This window comes from Mobula birostris, chromosome 4 (genome assembly GCF_030028105.1).
Source record: "Mobula birostris isolate sMobBir1 chromosome 4, sMobBir1.hap1, whole genome shotgun sequence".
NCBI classification, from domain to species: Eukaryota; Metazoa; Chordata; class Chondrichthyes; order Myliobatiformes; family Myliobatidae; genus Mobula; species Mobula birostris.
In genome coordinates, this window is record NC_092373.1 from 131,066,406 (window position 1) to 131,085,600 (window position 19,195).

The window sequence follows — 19,195 nt, forward strand, 5'->3', positions numbered from 1 at the left end:
CTACTTTCCAGATGAGAATTCCAATTGCAGAAAAATGCTTGTTGAAGATGGCCTTACAAACAAAACTGACATCAGTGCTGGCAAGAAGATGGTAAATGATGGGAGTTAAATTTATTTGCTTGAATCCTGTTACCAATCTGCTATTCCATGGCAGTTCAGTCATGGCCAATATTCCAGCACTAGTGTTGGGACTGGTGCACAACACAATAGTCCCAAGTACAGTGGACATTATTTGCTGACTACTTCCTGGGTCTACTTCACTCACTGTGGAGTCCAGCAATGCATCTGGATGTTGCTGAGTTTCCCAACCCCTTCAATGGAGATTGCAGAGGGAGAAGAGAGATAAGAAATTGTTTCTTCAAATATCTGTGATTTGGTTAATATGCTCAATTACTTGAAGAAATTATAAAATCTAAAACATTTATTTCATTTTAAAACAGCTTTAAAAACTTTCTAAATGCTTTAAAAATACTTAAATATTTTTAGACCTATTTTAAAATGCCGACAACTGCAGTCAGAACATTTTCTGGCTGCCAAGAGCTTCCAGAATTTAATTGGTGGGGCTTGCTCTGCATTTTGGCATTGGAGGTCTTGCTTCCATTCGGGACAGTTTGGTTTGGTCTTGGCTGAGGTGAGATGAAGGGTGATTATGGGTGCAAAGTACCCACGATAGCCACTAGCAACTAATCCCAAGACCAATATTTCCTAAATAGTAACAAATGTCCTCTAAGCTGTATCAAAAGCATCTGTTGAGGATAAGTAACAACTGGTGAATAAAGGAATGACAACAGTATTACCCAGATCTTTCAATAGTAATAGTGCATACAACTACTATCCAGGGAAGAAAAGTCGATTCAAACAACACACACAAAATGCTGGAGGAGTTGAGTTCCTCCAGCATTTCCTGTGTGTTGCTTGGATTTCCAGCATCTGCAGATTTTCTGTGTAAGAAAAGTCGATTATTTCTTTTGAATCTATGATCTCCCAAAGACTCTGATCCATTCAGAGGAGACTGGCAATTGTCTTTAATCTGTATGATGATGCAAACCATGATCATTACTGGTCCATAGGCAGAACAACAGATTTAGTGGTGCTCTGTGCAATTGTCACCTGCTGCAATTTACTTTTTACTATCGCACTGAAACAGAAGCTGACCACTGAGCTTGTAGCTAACAATTCCTTAATGCACTTTGCAATTATGTCAGTTTTGATTTTATTGTAGAATGTGTACTTGTAGTTTAGTGCTTATGCTTTATTGCACTCTCTCTGGTTGGGATTCAAGTTTGGACTCAAACTCATCTGTTCTTGTCGAGTGAAACATATTGTTTGCCTGTTTCATGTGGACAGAAACAAATGTGTGGAGTCCTGATGGTGCTTGGTTGCCACAGTTACAATTCTTCGTAACTCTTTAGTTTTTTTCTCTCTCCGAAAGTGCCACACTCATCTTTTTCTCTCAAAGTTCCATACTCATTCATATGATCTCTCTTCAAAAGAAATTCCTTATCATCTCTCTTCAAAAGGGATGTCCATCTGTTCTGAGGCTACATCTTCTGGTCCTAGACTTTCCCACTGTTGAAAACATCCTTTCTATGTCCACTTCCATCTAGGGCTTTCAATATTCAGTGGCTTTCAATGAGATTCCCCTCTCATTCTTCTCAAATCTATTGAATACAGTCCCAGAGCCATTTCACTCACCCTTTCATATTAACCCTTTCATTCCTGGGATTAACCTTGTGAATCTTCTTTGGACACTTTCCAATGTCAGCACATCCTTTCTTAGATATGGGGACTAAGAATGCTTACAATATTTCAAGTGCTGACTGACTAATGCCGTATAAAGCCTCAGCAGAACATCCAGTGTGATCGAGTCACGGTCGCAGCAGGAAGAGGAGCGACAGGCTCGGGAGAGCGAGCACTGAGTGCTGGGAAGCAGCTGAGGAGCTGAGGTGAGTGTGCTTTAAAAGGTGCGTGGAGGGCAATTGAAGGGTTAAACAGTGTTGATTAGTTGATTAGAAGGAGTGAGTACTTGAGATAATTGGCAGGGACAAATAAAAGGAGGGGTAACTGAAGAGGAGCGGCCAGTATGTGAGTGGCTCAGGGTCGGAGTGGAGCATTGAGGCTTTGGCTCAAGAGACTTCGGCGAGCAGAGGCTGAGGACGAGCTTGCTCCCAGTGAGGTAAGGCAGGGTAAGTTCCTTTAATTAATTTAATTAACTTAGGAGTAGGTAATGGAGGCAGCAGTTAGGGCAGTCAGATGCTCCGTATGCAGTATGTGGGAAGTCAGGGACAGCACAATTGTCCCTGATGACTACACCTGTAAAAGGTGCATCCAGCTGCAGCTCCTGACAAACCGAGTTAAGGAACTGGAGCTGGATGAACTTTGGATCATTTGTGAGGCAGAGGCAGAAATAGACAGGAGTTTCAGGGAGATAGTCACCCCAAAAAGTCAGGAGGCAGGTAGCTGGGTGACAGTCGAGAGAGTGAAGGGGAATAGACAGAAAGAGCTGAGCACCCCTGTGGCTGTTCCCATCAACAATAAGTATACTGTTTTGGATACTGTTGGTGGGGACGACCTACCAGGGACAAGTTGTAGTAGTCGCGTCTCTGGCACCGAGACGGGACCCTCAGCTCAGAAGGGAAGGAGGGAAAAGAGGAGAGCAGTTATGATAGGGGATTCGATAGGAGGACAGATAAGAGGTTCTGTGGGAGAGATCGAGAATCCCGGATGGTCTGTTGCCTCCCTGGTGCCTAGTCCGCGATATCTTGGATCGAGTTCTCGATTTTCTCAGGAGGGAGGGTGAGCAGCCAGATGTCGTGGTCCGTGTAGGGACCAATGATGTGGATAGGAAGAAGGAGGAGGTCCTGCAAAGAGAGTTTAGGAGTTAGGTGCAAAGTTCAAGGACAGGACCTCCAGGGTTGCAATCTCAGGATTGCTACCCGTGCCACGTGCTAGTGAGGCTAGAAATAGGAAGATAATGCAGCTAAATACGTGGCTAAGGAGGGCTTCATGTTTCTGGACAATTGGGCTTTGTTCCAGTGAAGGTGGGACCTGTTCCGATGGGACGGTTTGCACCTGAACTGGAGGGGGACTAACATTCTTGTGGGTAGATTTGCTAATTCTGCTCTGGGGGGTTTAAACTAGATTTGCAGGGGGAGGGGAACCAGAGTGTTAGAGCAGATAGTGAGGTGGAGGAGGATAAAGGTCATGTGAGGACTGCATGTATAGACAGAAATCAGAGGTTTGTACGTGATAGAAATGTTCTCAGGTGCATCTATTTCAATGCAAGGAGTATTGTAGGTAAGGCAGATGAGTTTAGGGTATGGATTGGCATGTGGGATTACGACATTATTGCTATTAGTGAGACTTGGTTGCAGGAGGGGCAGGACTGGCAGCTTAATGTTCCGGGGTTCTGTTGTTTCAGACGTGACAGAGGGGGAGGAATGAAAGGGGGAGGAGTGGCATTACTAGTCAGGGAAAATATCACAGCTGTGCGTAGGCAGGACAGCCCGGAGGGCTTGTCTACAGAGGCCATATGGGTGGAGCTGAGAAACAGGAATGGCGTGACCACACTAATAGGGTTGTATTATAGACCGCCCAATAGTCAGAGAGAATTGGAGGAGCAAATCTGTAGAGAGGTAGCAGACCGATGTCCGAAACAGAAAGTTGTAATAGTAGGGGATTTTAACTTTCCACATATTGACTGGGACTCCCACAGTCTGAAAGGGTTAGATAGCTTGGAGTTTGTCAAATGTGTTCAGGAAAGTTTTTTAAATCAACATATAGAGGTACCAACAAGAGAGGATGCAATACTTGACTTCCTATTAGGGAACCAGACAGGTCAGGTGACAAGGAAGTATGTGTAGGCAAACATTAAGGGTCCAGTGACCATAATGTCATTAGTTTCAAGTTAATTATGGATAAGGATAGGTCTGGTCCTCGAGTTAAGGTTCTAAATTGGAGAAGGGCCAATTTTGTGGAAATGAGAAAGGATCTAGGAAAAGTGGATTGGGATAAGTTGTTTTCTCGCAAGGATGTGTTCAGTATGTGGAAGGCATTCAAAGGTGAAATTTTGAGAGTGCAGAGTTTGCATGTTCCTGCCAGGATTAAAGGCAAACTTAACAGGCATAGGGAACCTTGGTTTTCAAGGGATATTGATGATCTGGTTAAGAAAGAGAGAGAGGTGTAAAGCAGGTATAGGCAACAAGGAACAAATGAGGTACTTGAAGAGTATAGAAAATGTAAGAGAATGCTAAAGAAGGAAATCAGGAAGGCAAAAAGGAGACATGAGGTTGCTTTAGCAGATAATGTGAAGGTAAACCCGAAGGGTTTCGACAAGTATATTTAGAGTAAAAGGATAGTGAGGGACAAAATTGATCCCCTAGAAGATCAGAGTGATTGTCTATGTGTGGAGCCTCACGAGATAGGGGAAATCTTAAACAGTTTTTTGCATCAGTATTTACTCAGGAAACTGGCATAGCATATATGGAAGGATGGGAAACAAGCAGTAGTGTCATGGAACATATAGGGATTAAAGAGGAGGAGGTGCTTGCTGCCTTACAGCGAATAAAGGTGGATAAATCCCCCGGGCCTGACATGATATTTCCTCGGATCTTGAGAGAGACTAGTGCAGAAATTGCAGGGGCCCTGGCAGAAATATTTAAAGTGTCCTCAGCCATGGGTATGGTGCCGGAGGATTGGAGGGTAGCTCATGTTGTTCTGTTGTTTAAAAAAGGCTCCAAAAGTAAACCAGGTAATTACAGGCTGGTGAGCCTGACATCAGTAGTAGGTAAGTTATTGGAAGATGTTTTGAGAGATTGGATATACAAGTATTTGGACAGCCAAGGGCTGATTAAGGATAGTCAGCATGGCTTTGTGAGTTGTAGATTGTGTTTAACGAATCTTGTAGAGGTTTTCGAGGAGGTTACCAAGAAAGTAGATGAAGGAAAGGCTGTGGATGTTGTCTGCAAGGACTTTAGTAAGGCCTTTGACAAGGTCCCACATGGGAGGTTAGTTCAGAAGGTTCAGACACTAGGTATCCATGGAGAGGTTGTAAACTGGATTTGAAATTGGCTGTGTGTGAGAAGACAGAGAGTGGTAGTGGATGATTGCTTCTCAGACTGGAGGCCTGTGACTAGTGGTGTGCCTCAGGGATCTGTGCTGGACCGTTGTTGTTTGTTGTCTATATCAATGATCTAGATAATAATGTGGTAAATTGGATCAGCAAGTTTGCTGATGACACTAAGATTGGAGGCGTTGTGGACAGCAAGGAAGGCTTTCAAAGCTTGCAGAGGGACCTAGACGACACAAAGGTTGGTGGTGTTGTAGATAGCGTAGAGGATTGTCAAAGATTGCAGAGAGACATTGATAGGATGCAGAAGTGGGCTGAGAAGTGGCAGATGGAGTTCAACCCGGAGAAGTGTGAGGTGATACACTTTGGAAGGACAAACTCCAAGGCAGAGTACAAAGTAAATGGCAGCATACTTGGTAGTGTGGAGGAGCAGAGGGATCTTGGGGTACATGTCCACAGATCCCTGAAAGTTGCCTCACAGGTGGATAGGGTAGTTAAGAAAGCTTATGGGGTGTTAGCTTTCATAAGTCGAGGGATAGAGTTTAAGAGTCACGATGTAATGATGCAGCTCTATAAAACTCTGGTTAGGCCACACTCGGAGTATTGTGTCCAGTTCTGGTCACCTCACTGTAGGAAGGATGTGGAAGCATTGGAAAGGGTACAGAGGAGATTTACCAGGATGCTGCCTGGTTTAGAAAGTATGCAATATGATCAGAGATTAAGGGAGCTAGGGCTTTACTCTTTGGAGAGAAGGAGGATGAGAGAGACATGATAGAGGTGTACAAGATAATAAGAGGAATAGATAGAGTGGATAGCCAGCGCCTCTTCCCCAGGGCACCACTGCTCAATACAAGAGGACATGGCTTTAAGGTAAGGGGTGGGAAGTTCAAGGGGGATATTAGAGGAAGGTTTTTCACTCAGAGAGTGGTTGGTGCGTGGAATGCACTGCCTGAGTCAGTGATGGAGGCAGATACACTAGTGAAGTTTAAGAGACTACTAGACAGGTATAGGGAGGAATCTAAGGTGGCGGCTTATATGGGAGGCAGGGTTTGAGAGTCGGCACAACATTGTGGGCCGAAGGGCCTGTATTGTGCTGTACTATTCTATGTTCTATAGACCAACTGGAAAAATGGGCCAGAAGATGGCAGATGGAACTTAATGCAGACAAGTGTGAGGTGTTACATTTTGGAAGGACAAATCAAGGTAGGACATACACAGCAAATGGTAGGGCACTGAGGAGTGTGGAGGAACAAAGAGATCTGAGAGTTCAGATACATAATTCCCTGAAAGTGGCGTCACAGGTAGACAGGGTTGTAAAGAAGGCTTTTGGCATCCTGGCATTCATAAATCAAAGTACTAAGTATAGGAGTTGGGATGTTATGGGGAGGTTGTATAAGACATTGGTGAGGCCAAATTTGGAGTATTGTGTACAGTTCTGGCCACCTAACTATAGGAAGGATATCAGTAAGATTGAAAGAGTGCAGAGAAGATTTACTCGGATGTTGCCAGATCTTCAGTAGTTGAGTTACAGGGAAAGACTGAACAGGTTAGGACTTTATTCCTTGGAGCATAGAAGAATGAGGGGAGATTTGATAGAAGTTTACAAAATTATGAGGGGTATAGACAGAGTAAATGTGAATAGGCTCTTTCCACTCAGATTAGGAGAGATAAATATGAGAGGACATGGCTTTAGGGTGAATAGGGAAAGGTTTGGGGGAACATTAGGAGGAACTTCTTCACTCAGAGAGTGGTGGGAGTGTGGAACAAGTTGTCATCTGACGTGGTAAATGCGGGCTCACTCTTAAGTTTTAAGAATAAATTGGATAGATACATGGATGGGACAGGTCTGGAGGATTATGGACTGGATGCAGGTCAATGGGACTAGAGGAGTAATGTTTCGGCACAGACTAGAAGGGTCGAATGGCCTGTTTTCTGTGCTGTAGTGTTCTATGGTTCTATGCTTTTATATTCTAGTCCTCCTGAAATGAATGGATTAATTGTATTTGCCTTTTTTCTACCGTGAATTTGCAATTTGACCTTTAGCCAATCCTGCACTAGAACTCCCAATCCCTTTGCAACTCCAATTCCTGAATTTGCTCCATTTAGAAAATAAGCTACATCTTTATTCCTTCCACCAAAATGCATGACCATACACTTCCATACACTCTATTCCATCTGCCACTTCTTTTCCCATTCTTCTAAACTGTCCAAGTCCTTCTGCCGAATTCTTGCTTCCTCAACACAACCTGCCATTCCACCTATCTGTGTATTGTCCACAAAGCCATAAATTTTATCATCCAGATCATTAACGTTTAATGTGAAAAGTAGCGGACGCAACAGCGACCCCTCCAGAACACCAGTAGTCACTGGCAGCCAAACAGGAAAAGGTTCTCTTTATTCCCACTCTTTGTCTTCCACCAGTTAGCCAATCTTGTGTCCATGCTAGTATCTTTCTTTTAAAAGTATGGGCTTTAATCTTGATTAATATCCTCGAGTATGGCACATGAGACCTTTCATTAGGACTCATTTTGTGCATGTTGCACAGTCTCTGTAGTTCTTTTTACTCCATTGTAATGCTGATACATCTAAATTTAGCTTCTCCCACTCAAACTGTAGGGTGAACTCTATCATATTATGATCACAGCCTCCTAAGGTTCCTTTACCTTAAGCTCCCTAATCAAACCTGTTTCAACACCTAATCCAGAAATGCCTTTTCCATAGTAGGCTTGATCACAAGCTGCTCTAAAAAGGTATTTCATAGGCATTTTACAAGTTCCTTTTCTTAGGATTCAGCACCAACCATATTTTCCAAATCTACCTTCATACTGAAATCTCCCATGTCCAGTATAACATCGCTCTTTTTACTTGTATTCTATCTCCTGCTGTAATAAGGGTTTTGTATTTCTTGATCTGTTTTGTGCAAGGTGCTGGAAAACCTAAATACTGGCTGATCCAGTCTTGTACTTGTCTTTAGGGGGGAATAATACATTCAAATTGGTAATTTTTTCTTCAACGATGACTAATAGAGATACATATTTCTCCTCTATTGGGAGTAAAGTTGCTGAAGATAATAGGCTAGAGAAATTTATCAATGGAAAACCATATGCGTACAAAACAAAAGCAGAGGTATAAGCTGAGCTGTTACACTTTCTCAAGCATTACAACCAAAGCTCTTGCGACAAGACGTTACCTGTAAGCCCTAAGGTGACTCCAGAGTGGGAGGTTTAGAAATTTACCAGAATTTCATCAGTGGTGGGAAATAACTTATTACCCTGAACGCAAGGAAATATAATGACTGAAAGCTAAGAGCTTAAAGGAAGATTCAAAACAGCCAAACTACAAAAGCGTTTCCAGTATTTTCTATTGATTTCAGTTTTTCTTCATTTGTAGTACTTTGCTTTTGTTTGGCCTCAGTGTGTAATTATAAAGCATCTATCTAATCCACAAAGAACGCACACACCCAGAATTTGAGCAGTTTACTAAGTGTGAAATTCAGGCTCTTCTTGATGATAATTTTCCTTTCGAGGGCAGGTCATGATGTACACTCATGGCATTTCATAACATTTAATTTAATCATCCTTGCAGGCAACCAGTATGAACTCACTCAATAATTTGGATGAAATCGGCTGACTTTTTCTTCTAATGAAGTTAAAAGTAGATTGATTCCTCTCTACTGACTACATACACAGGTTCCATTATCAGAAAATACAAGCATTCATCCCTGTGGCTGTCATAGCCTTAGAAATGCAGAGCAATAATGCCCAGATCAATTGTAAACTCTCGTAAAGGGAATACATGACTGACAATGAAAATACGAGGGGTGATTGATAAGTTTGTGGCCTAAGGTAGAAGGAGCCAATTTTAGAAAACCTCTCACATTTATTTTTCACCATAGTCCCCTCCTACATTTAAACATTTAGCCCAGCGGTCGTGGAGCATACGGATCTTGGACCTCCAGAAAGTGTCCACAGCAGCGTTGATTGATAAGTTTGTGGCCTAAGGTAGAAGGAGATGAGTTATACAGCTCTCGTTACATGCACATGCAGTTCAACTCTCTGAGTGATTATGCAGAAAGTTTGAAGTTACCAGTAATAACTCATCAGGGGTAATTGATAAGTTCATGGCCTAAGGTAGAAGGAGATGAGTTATTAACTTCAAACTTTCTGCATAATCACTCAAAGAGTTGAACTACATGTGCATGTAATGAGAGCTGTATAACTCATCTCCTTCTACCCTAGGCCACGAACTTATCAATCACCCCTTATATGCCATGCAGCAATGAACTTTCTCTTCACTGTAGGGATGTTATACACCTGGTGACTTACATTTGCAATCAAGGAACATGCCAGTGCCAAAGCTCAGTGTTTTAGTATGTCATCATTATCCTGAATCCTGTGTTAAAGGTACGCAATCGGAAAGCATCTAGCATTATCTTAATACATAACGGTGCAGCGGTAGAGCAGCAGTTAGCACGATGCTGTTACAGCTCAGGATATTCCTGAGTTCTGAGTTCAATTGTGGCACCACTCTGCTAGGAGTCTCTGTGTGCCCTCCCCGTGGAATGCGTGGGCTTTCCCCAGGTGCTCCAGCTTACTCCTACGATGTACCGGTTCGGTTTAACTGGTCATTGTAAATTGTCCTGTGATTATGTTCTGGTTAATCAGAGGTGTAGGGTTGCTGGTGTGGTATAGCTCGAAAGGCCAGAAGGTCCTACTCTACTCTGTATCGCCAAGTAAATAAATAATTTGACTGAGCACAACTGGCAGAGCAGGTCAGCATGCTTATCACAGTTATATAAAGCCTGCACCCTGATTCACCCTGCCGGCCAGGCAGTATAAACAGTCAATTTTTTGGGCCGAGACCCTTCTTCAGGACCTGGTGAAGGGCTTTGGCCTGAGATGCCGACTGTTTATTCTGGTCCATAGATGCTGCCTGGCCCGCTGGGTTCTTAGAGCATTTTGTGTGTGTTGCTTGGATTCCAGCATCTGCAGATTTTCTCGTGTCCTTGATTCACCCCACTCCTATTCACACCTTTGCTGAATTAGTTCAAGATTTTGCATAGAGCTCTGAAGCTGCAATATTCCTGCTGTGCTGGAGATAGTTCCTGATTCATAGTGTTCAGGGTGCATCACAACCTGGTATGGAAGTTGTCCTATCCAAGACCGAAAGAAGCTGCAGAAGATTGTGAACACGGCGCAGCACATCACACAAACCAATCTTTCAGCCGTGGACTCACTTTACACTGCACACTGTCAGAGCAGTGCTGCCATGATAATCAAGGACACGACCCACCCAGCCAACAGACTTTTCGTCCCTCTTCCCTCCGGGAGAAGGTTCCTGACCCGGATCTGGGCTGTACCCTCCAAATATCCGGACCTGCCTCTCGGTTTTTTTTTGCACTACCTTACTTCCCATTTTTCTATTTTCTATTTATGATTTATAATTTAAATTTTTAATATTTACTAATTTTAACTATTTTTAATATATCTTTAATATTTAATATTTGTAATCCAGGGAGTGTGAAGCGCAGAACCAAATATCGTAGTGATGATTGTACATCCTAGTACCAATTGTTTGGCGACAATAAAGTATAGAGTATCACATAAAGTATCCCCCGTGAAGTATCCCTTCAAGTATCTTGATATTCCAAATTTCAGCAGTACGCCTTTGCATCTGTATAACTAGAATGAAGTAGTGTAATTAGTACACAAACTATGTTATTAGGATGAAGTCAAAAATAGTTCTGTTTTACCTCAGGTGGCTTATATTGCAACAGTGAAAGTAGACGGCTTTATTATTGTTAATACTGAATACTGTTATTGATTCCTGCATAATCATTTCTTTGAAGTATAGTGATAATTGTATTTATGCATTAAAATATTTAAAGTTCCAATGGAAATTTAAAGTTCAAAGACATCAGACATAGACAAGGGCAGAACTTTACTTTCAGATGAGCTCAGTGCCTTCTGTGCTCACTTTGACCACCAGAACAAGGAGGAACCATGTCTCCCAATGATTCTTTGGTCTCAGTATCCGTAGATGACATGTGGGCTGTCTTTAAGAGAGTGAATCCAAAGCATCCAGTCCAGACAGAGCACCTGACCAAGTACTGAAGACCAGTGCCGACTAACTGGCTGATACTTCAAATAGTGCCCAAGAAGAGTGTGGTAACCTGTCTAAATGACTATCGCCCAGCGGCACTTACATCCACAGTGATGAAGTGTTTTGAGAGGCTGGTGTTGAAGCATATCAGCTCCTGTCTGAGTGGTGACATGGATCTGCTCCAATACGCCTAGTGAAGCAACAGGTCCACAGCAGATGCTATCTCATTTGCTCTTCACACAACCCTGGGACATCTGGACAGCAAAGGTGCATACATCAGGTTGCTCTTTATCGATTACAGCTCTGCATTTAACACCATCATCCCCTCAAAACTAATCAGTAAACTCCAAGTCCAGGGCCTCAATACCCCTTGTGTAAATGAATTCTGGATTTCCTCACTTGTAGACCCCAGTCATTTTGTATTGGCCAAAGCATCTCCTCCACAATCTCCATCAATGCAAGAGCTCCACAGGGATGTGTACTTAGCCCCTGTTCTACTCGCTTTACACCTGTGACTCTGCGACTAAATACATCCCCGACACCATATACAGGTTTGTTGATGACACCACTGTTGTGGGCTGTATCAAAGGGGGTAATTAATCAGCACACAGGAGGGAGATGGAAAACTTGCCTGGTGGCGTAATAACAACATCTCACTCAATGTCAATAAGACCAAGGAACTGATTCTAGACTTCAGGAGAGGGAAACCAGACGTCCATGAGCCAGTAATCATCAGAGGATCAGAGGTGAAGAGGGTCAATAACTTTAAATTCCTGGGAGTCACTATTTCAGAAGACCTGTCCTGGACCCATCATATAAATATAATTGTGAAGGAAGCACGACAGTACCTCTACTTCCTCGGGAGACTGCGGAGGTTCAACATGCCATCGAAAAACTTGGCAAGCCTCTATATTGTGTGCTGACTGGCTGCTCTATGGCCCGGTATGGGAACACCAATGCCTTTAGTAGAAAATCCTACAAAAGGTAGTGGATGCAGCCTAGTACATCATGGGGTAAAATCCTCTCAAACGTTGAGCACATCTACATGAAACATTGCCACAGAAAAGTAGCATTAATCATCACAGATCCTCACCACACAGGGCATGCTCTTTCCTCACTGCTGCCATCAGGTAGGAGGTACACCAAGAACAGTTATGACCCCTCAACCATCAGGCTCTTGAACAAAAGGGGATAGCTACACTCATTTAAGGACTCTGTTATATTAATTCATGTTCATTATTTATTGCTATTTACTTATATCAGCATTTGCAGAGTTTGTTTACAGTTTATAGTTCCTGATGTTAACAGTTACTGTTCTATTAAATCTGCACGTAGAAGACTCACCTCAGGGCTGTATGCAGTGACATGAATGTGGTAAATTTTACTTTGAACTTTGTTGTTTATTCACGCAAGTGTACAGAATGTTCAGTCGAATAGTTCAAATTGCCAGGAAAGATGAGGAAGGCAAGGCAGTGGATGTTGTCTGCATGGACTTTAGCAAGGCACTTGACAAGATCTTACATGGCAGGTTCAGTCACTCGGCATTCAGGTTGAGGTAATAAATTGGATTAGACATTGGTTCTGCGGGAGAAGCCAGAGAGTGGCAGGAGATTGTTGCCTCTCTGACTGGAGGCCTGTGACCGTTGGAATGCTGGGTCCTCTTCTACTGAACATCAACAATCTGGATGTTAATTTGGTAAACTGGATCAGCAAGTTTGTGAATGACACCAAGATTGGGGGTGTAGTGGAGAGCAAGGAAGGCTGTGACAGCTTGCAGCGGGATTTGGGCCCATGGAAAAAAAATTAAGATAAATTTGGTTGGTACTGTACATGGAGGGCAAATGTATGGAGGATTCTGGTACAGATGCAGGTCAATGGATCTAGGCAGATTACTAGTTTGGCATGGACACGATGGGCCTAAGGCCCTGTTTCTATGCTGTAGTGTTCCATGACTCTCCCTCTCATTCACTGGTTCTCAAATTACTAATTTATTTACTGTATGTAGAAGGATAATCTGAAATGTTACTTGCAACAGAAAATTGTTATCCACATTAATGTTATCTAATAACTGGCTTCTTAGTACTCACTATTACAAATATAAATATGATCAATGTGAATGTAGTGTAAATTCTTAAGGATCAATAACTTCAAGTACTTCATATCGTTATGATGTGCGTTTTTCATTGTGGATTCTGAGTGACAGCAGGGCTGAACATTTATAGAAGGGGGCACATTCTGCTTTGCTGCCTCACACTAATCGGCAAGAACAGTGGAACTCTACACATCTGATAACCCCTGTTCAAATGTCCTGGTGTGATCTGGAATCTTAGCTTTATTTGACCAAGTTGGTGTAAGACATTAAGGGGCGTTTCAAAAAAGACTTACAAACTTCACCTGAATTCCACATTTGTGTTTCCATTCCTTTGCATTGAAGGAAATGGTTCAAGATGGGGGACATTGTGCTGGATCATGCTGAACGCCAGATGGCATGGTAAAAAGATAGCTAAGTGCAGTGCAGTTCTCAGCGTGTGCAGAAAGGAGATATGATGCCGGTGCAGGTGGCTACTCACTCCTTGCCTCAGCACACCACCAAGTCCAAGGACAGTTCCTGATTTTAGTGAACCATGGGGCTGGATGCACTTTGCATCTGGCTCTCCCTCTCCCTTCCCCCCCCATCCTTACTCTGGCTACAGCTACGCATCTAGCACAGCTTCATTCACTTGAATGATGTTACCAACATTCAATGAAATGGTATGTTGTGTTTATTTTTACTTCATTTTCATTCAGAATAATTTGCATAAAGGTTGCATATGTTAAATGCACTTTGTTGGAAGGAACCTCTGCGCCACTGTTTCTAAATATGTCTGATGATCAAAGGCATTTGGAAAAAGTGGAAATATGTTTTATTCTTAAAATAAGAAATTGATTAAAATCCAACCAATGCAACATAATCAATTTCTGCGTGCATTTCTCATGCTCTTGATAATACTGCCAATATAATCAATGTCCCTATCCACCCCAGAAATTCCTTCTTCTCTCCCTTTCTATCAGGGAAAAGGTACAAAAGCCTGCAAGTGTATACCAAAGGCTCAAATGCAGCTTTTAACTGTTCCCCAGTGAGATAAGATAGGCTCTTGACCTTACAATCTACCTCACTATATCCTTACCCCTTATTCTCCAGCTGCACTGTATTTTCTTTGTAACTGTAACACTTTATTTTGAGTTCTGTTATTGCTTTCTCTTGTATTACTTCAATGCACCACTGTAATACAACAATCTGTGTGGACGAAGTGCAAGACAAATTTCTCAGTGTACCTTGGTACATCTGACAATAATACACCAAATTACCATCGTCTAAACCACTGCTCCTATCCTGCTCTGCCTCGCAGAAAGGCAGCAATTGCAAGACCAGAGGATCAAGGGGGAGTTCCAAGCGGTAAGAAAGACTTAATTTAAGAACTTAATTCTGCATCTTGGCTCCCCATTTGCAACAAAATCTCTGCAGAGGCTAATATACTCAACCACTTGCATGCCTTTTCCAGAGAAGTTCCCCATAAAACACCTTCTCAAAACCACTTCCTTTATTAATCTTCTAGTTTTGTCTTCCTTGCTTTGTTGTTTAACTTTTATTCCAGTTATACTGTAGGCGTCTTCATCCACAATAAAAGCCTGTACAAGTTCAACTTGTTATTTACATTTAATTTTAGATTCCTGCAATGGTTCCACTGCTTAGCTAAGAAATGAGCCTTTCAGCTCATGCTCAAATTTTATTTTCAGTTTTATTTTAATTACAGGGGACTCAATAGTTAGGGGGACAGAATGGAGATACTGTAGCCGTAAAGGAGACACCAGGATGGTGTGCTGCCTCCCAGCTGCTAGGGTCCCTGATGTATCAGAGCGGCTGCAGGATATTCTTAAAGGGGAGGGGGACAGCCAGGGGTCAGGGTGCATATTGACACCAATGACATAGACAGAAAAGGGGAAGAGGTCCTATGCAGTGAGTATATAGAGTTAGGAAAGAGGCTGAAGAGAAGGGCCTCCGAGGTTGTAATTACTGGATTACTCCCTGTGCCACAGGTTAATGCCGGTGGGATTGGGATTACAGCACAGATGAATGAGTGGCTGAGGAGATAGTGAAGGGGTCAGGGTTTCAAGTTCTTGGATCATTGGAACCTTTCTGAGGACAAGATTACAAGATTATGAGAGGCATAGATAGGAGTAGACAGAGAATATCTGCTTCCCGGGGTTGAAATGTCTAATACCAGAGGTGAGGGTGGGATGTGAGGGGTAAGTTTTTCACTCAGATAGTATGGATGCCTGGAATGCGCTGCCTTGTATGGTGGTAGTGGCAAATACATTAGGGGCTTTCAAGAGACGTTTGGATAAGCACATGAATGTAGGAAGATGGACGGATATGGACATGGTGTAGGTAGGAGGGATTGCGTGTTTTTGATTTGCTGGTTCGGCACAATGTTGTGGGCCGAATGGCCTGCCCCGTGTAGTACTGTTCTACGTTCTGTTTAATATTCTGCAGCTTCCGATCCCCAGAATTCTCCTGGCCTACCCCTCACCCCTGTTGAGATTTAAGTACGCACATCTACAAAAACTTTGGGTAAGGAGTTTGTTTGAATGTGATAATTGTCACAGTTAAATAACTCAATTATGAGTATGTCTATAAAACTACGCTCCACTGAGAAGTTAGAAGTATTGTGGCGAATGGTGCACGAACAGCTGCACGCCCTGCCTGTACCCAGGCCAGTAGCTTGCTCTCTGCAACCCTGAAATGGCCCATGCACTGACCACAGCACCATGGCACAGAGCCCCCGGGGGAACACTAGCTGCGGGAGATGTTTGTCACTGCCGGAAAACTACCACCGCCACAACAGCAACCGATCGCGCACCTCCAGCGTTCTCCGCTCTGAGATTAGGGCTTTGGTCTCCGGATCCAGGGTGGCCCACTCCGGCTGCTGTCCCACTGTTAGCCATGGCTCACCCGGGGCAGCGTGAGATCACTCACCTGCTTGCTGTCAATGGTGGGGAGGTTTACCTCGCCACCGGCTTCCACCTGAAGCGCCGCTGGTGTGGGGCGGTCCCGGGCCTCAAGGTCAGCCTCACCACACAGAGATTGCTTCATGCCGAACATGCTGCCAAAGGCGCTCTGGCATCAGCACTTAGAAACAGAGAAAACCTACAGCACAATACAGGCCCTTCGGCCCACAAAGCTGTGCCGAACATGTCCCTACCTGAGAAATTACCAAGGATTACCAATAGCCCTCTATTTTCCTGAGCTCCATGTACCTATCCAGGAGTCTCTTAAAAGACCCTATCGTATCCGCCTCCACCACCATCGCCGACAGCCCATTCCAAACGCTCACTACTCTCTGCGTTAATAAAAAACAACTTACCCCTGACATCTCCTCTGTACATATTTCCAAGCACCTTAAAACTGTGCCCTCTCGTGCTAGCCACTTATGCAAAGACTGCAGGAGGGAACTGGGATTAGCCATGCCGAGCACAGTGGCGGAGCCCTGCTACAAATGCCTCGGGCTTTCTCCCACATGGAGCCACCTGCTGCCTAGTTCTGCCCTCATTGCTTCCTCCAATGGCCTCTGCTTGAAACAACACGACAGTGCCGCTACAAGGATTCCGTAGTCACACTGCTCCATTGGCATTGGGTCGAGGGGGGTCCCCTTCCAGCGCCAGGGCAAGATGCACCACTGTCTCAGTGGGGCTCCACCCGTCGTGCCATGTGGTATGTTTGGCTTGTGCAGGGTAAGGTTCCAGGCGGCTGGTATCATTGTATCTGGGGATCTTGTAGCCTGAATTGTTGAGACCCTTTGGTCTTCCTCTTGCTCTGATGGCGTCAGTGGTGCCTGCCACATTCCCTGTTCTCCTATAGCTGTGGTGTCTTGGGATCCCCGCTGCGGCTGATGCACTCCGCTGAGTCCCCCTCGGTTGGGGAGCCTGGGAACGTTTGCTCCTTCGGGGCTCCCTTGGAAGGTACAATACTCGGCTCCCATGTCCTCCCTCTGGGTCCCGTCTTCATGATCCCAGCCCGGGAACGTGGGGGGAGGCATACAGTTCAGTCCCTCAGATTATTCCCTGGGTTTTAAGGTGCTCCATCCAACGTCGTAGCTCTTCAAGCTTGTCGTCAGTTTCTATTCCCACTCCTGACACCAATGTGGCAAGCATTCAGTCCATGATGACAGATGAGTAAGCTCGTTAACCTCAACAACCATTTTTATTGTGAAATGCCACAAAAGCAGACCTGGGAGAGAACCCCCTCAGTCACATACAGACGGGGGAGGTAATGATCACACACCCCGGTTACAGTCCAGGTGACCCACAAACACACAAGCGAGTAACTGTACAACTCAAGCTAAAACGTAACAATAAATGAACTGGAACTTCCCACCATAATCCCACAAAAGCATTTTAACACAAGAACAACAGATCGTGCTGATCATTAGGAACGCTCGACTACGCCCACCCCCACCCCTAAAGGGCCGCAGTATTATTAAAGTAGATAAGCAAGTGGAATTAAACACAAAAACTTCCCAGAATACTGCACATAAACAAATACAAAGTTATTGAATGGCATTTATTAAATACTTTGCAGAATGCAAGATTCGTACACTTCCTTTGTCCATGATTAGCACGCACACCCAACAAGCTATCCCACACTGCTCTTCCAATCTGAAACATTATCCTGAAGTGTTATTACTGGTTAGAAGACCTGCCAGGACAACTTAAAAGAGTTTTATATGTATGTTCTACAACGAAACAGAGATTCGTTAGTCATAAATAATCCAGAAAAATAACTTAAAAGTGTGTTGTGGGGGTTCTCTCCCAGGTCTGCTTTTGTGGCATTTCACAATAGTTTGGAATTAGAATGGAACATTCTAATTCCAAACTATTGGAGTGAGAAACTTTAAATGCTTCCCAGGAACATATGTCATTCACAGATCCTATTAATCACATTCCTTCTCAGTTTACACTTCATATGTACTAAATTTAAACAGTCTTTCCTACAGATTCTGATTATTTCAAAGAAAATTCAATTCAAATTAAAATTTGACTGCTTTTTCTCTGCTATGTTGTAAAGTAAGCAATTAAATACTTTTAAATTGCAACTATCTATGGCTTTAATTACAGAGACAAAAGAATTTTTAAGAAACGTGTCCTGCTTTCGTCACAATGCCAATTTACGAAGGATGTCATTCAGACCACCTATTTACAATTAATACTTTCTTTGCTTTCTCTATTTCCATTCTTGCCGATGCTTCCTGCTTGAATCACTTGAGGCTCAGTTACCTGTTTCTCAGTTTTTCTCTGTGTCACACTCAGTCTAGATACTGTGGTGTCAAACGACACAACTATGTAAACAGAAAGATTTTGCCTACAACTGATAAAAACATCAAAATAACTCAAATTGCTTATAAATATCTGTTTCTCATTGCTTCTTCTCTTTGGTATATAATGTTCATTTACTCAACATTAGTTCAGCAAGAATTTAGTTACTGAACCATGAATCTCAGCCTTCAGCATAATATTTCCTGGAAGAACAATTAATTTTCACAAAGTTAAACAGAGTAAGAGTGAACGTGTAACTTACTTGTGCTGAGCAGGAGGAGGACTTTCATGCACAGGAACTCCCCGTGAGTCAGTTGCAAGCGTACAAATTCAATGCTGATGCCCTTCATCCCTTGACATAGTTCATACATTGCTGACCGCTGCATCCGCTGTCTGTTTGAATAAATCCAAAGAGTTTAATTAAAATTATGTTGTAATATTTAGGAAGAATATAGATGTACCATGCTGGAAATTTCAGTATCAATCTTTTCCAACTGTTAGAAACAGGGATTTTGATTTGCCAAGAGTAATACTGTGGACTAAACTTGAATCAATGAAGGATGCTCAACAGTTGTGGCAGGGCTTGAATGCTATCACCTCTGATAAAGTTAGATGAGGTGATATAGGTGACAACAGGGCTTCGCTTCCAGATGAGTTCAAAGCCTTCTAAGC

The 19,195-nt window shown here is 43.2% G+C and overlaps 1 protein-coding gene across 3 annotated transcripts in view; it reads right to left on the reverse strand.

The window, feature by feature from the left end:
* Positions 1-19,195, reverse strand: part of nr3c2 (nuclear receptor subfamily 3, group C, member 2) — a 382,882-nt gene that overhangs the window by 10,844 nt on the left and 352,843 nt on the right. For all 3 annotated transcript variants that reach the window (XM_072256042.1, XM_072256041.1, XM_072256044.1), the window contains exon 7: positions 18,786-18,916. In XM_072256042.1, coding sequence (XP_072112143.1) covers positions 18,786-18,916 — 131 coding nt within the window. The remainder of the gene's footprint in view (positions 1-18,785; positions 18,917-19,195) is intronic.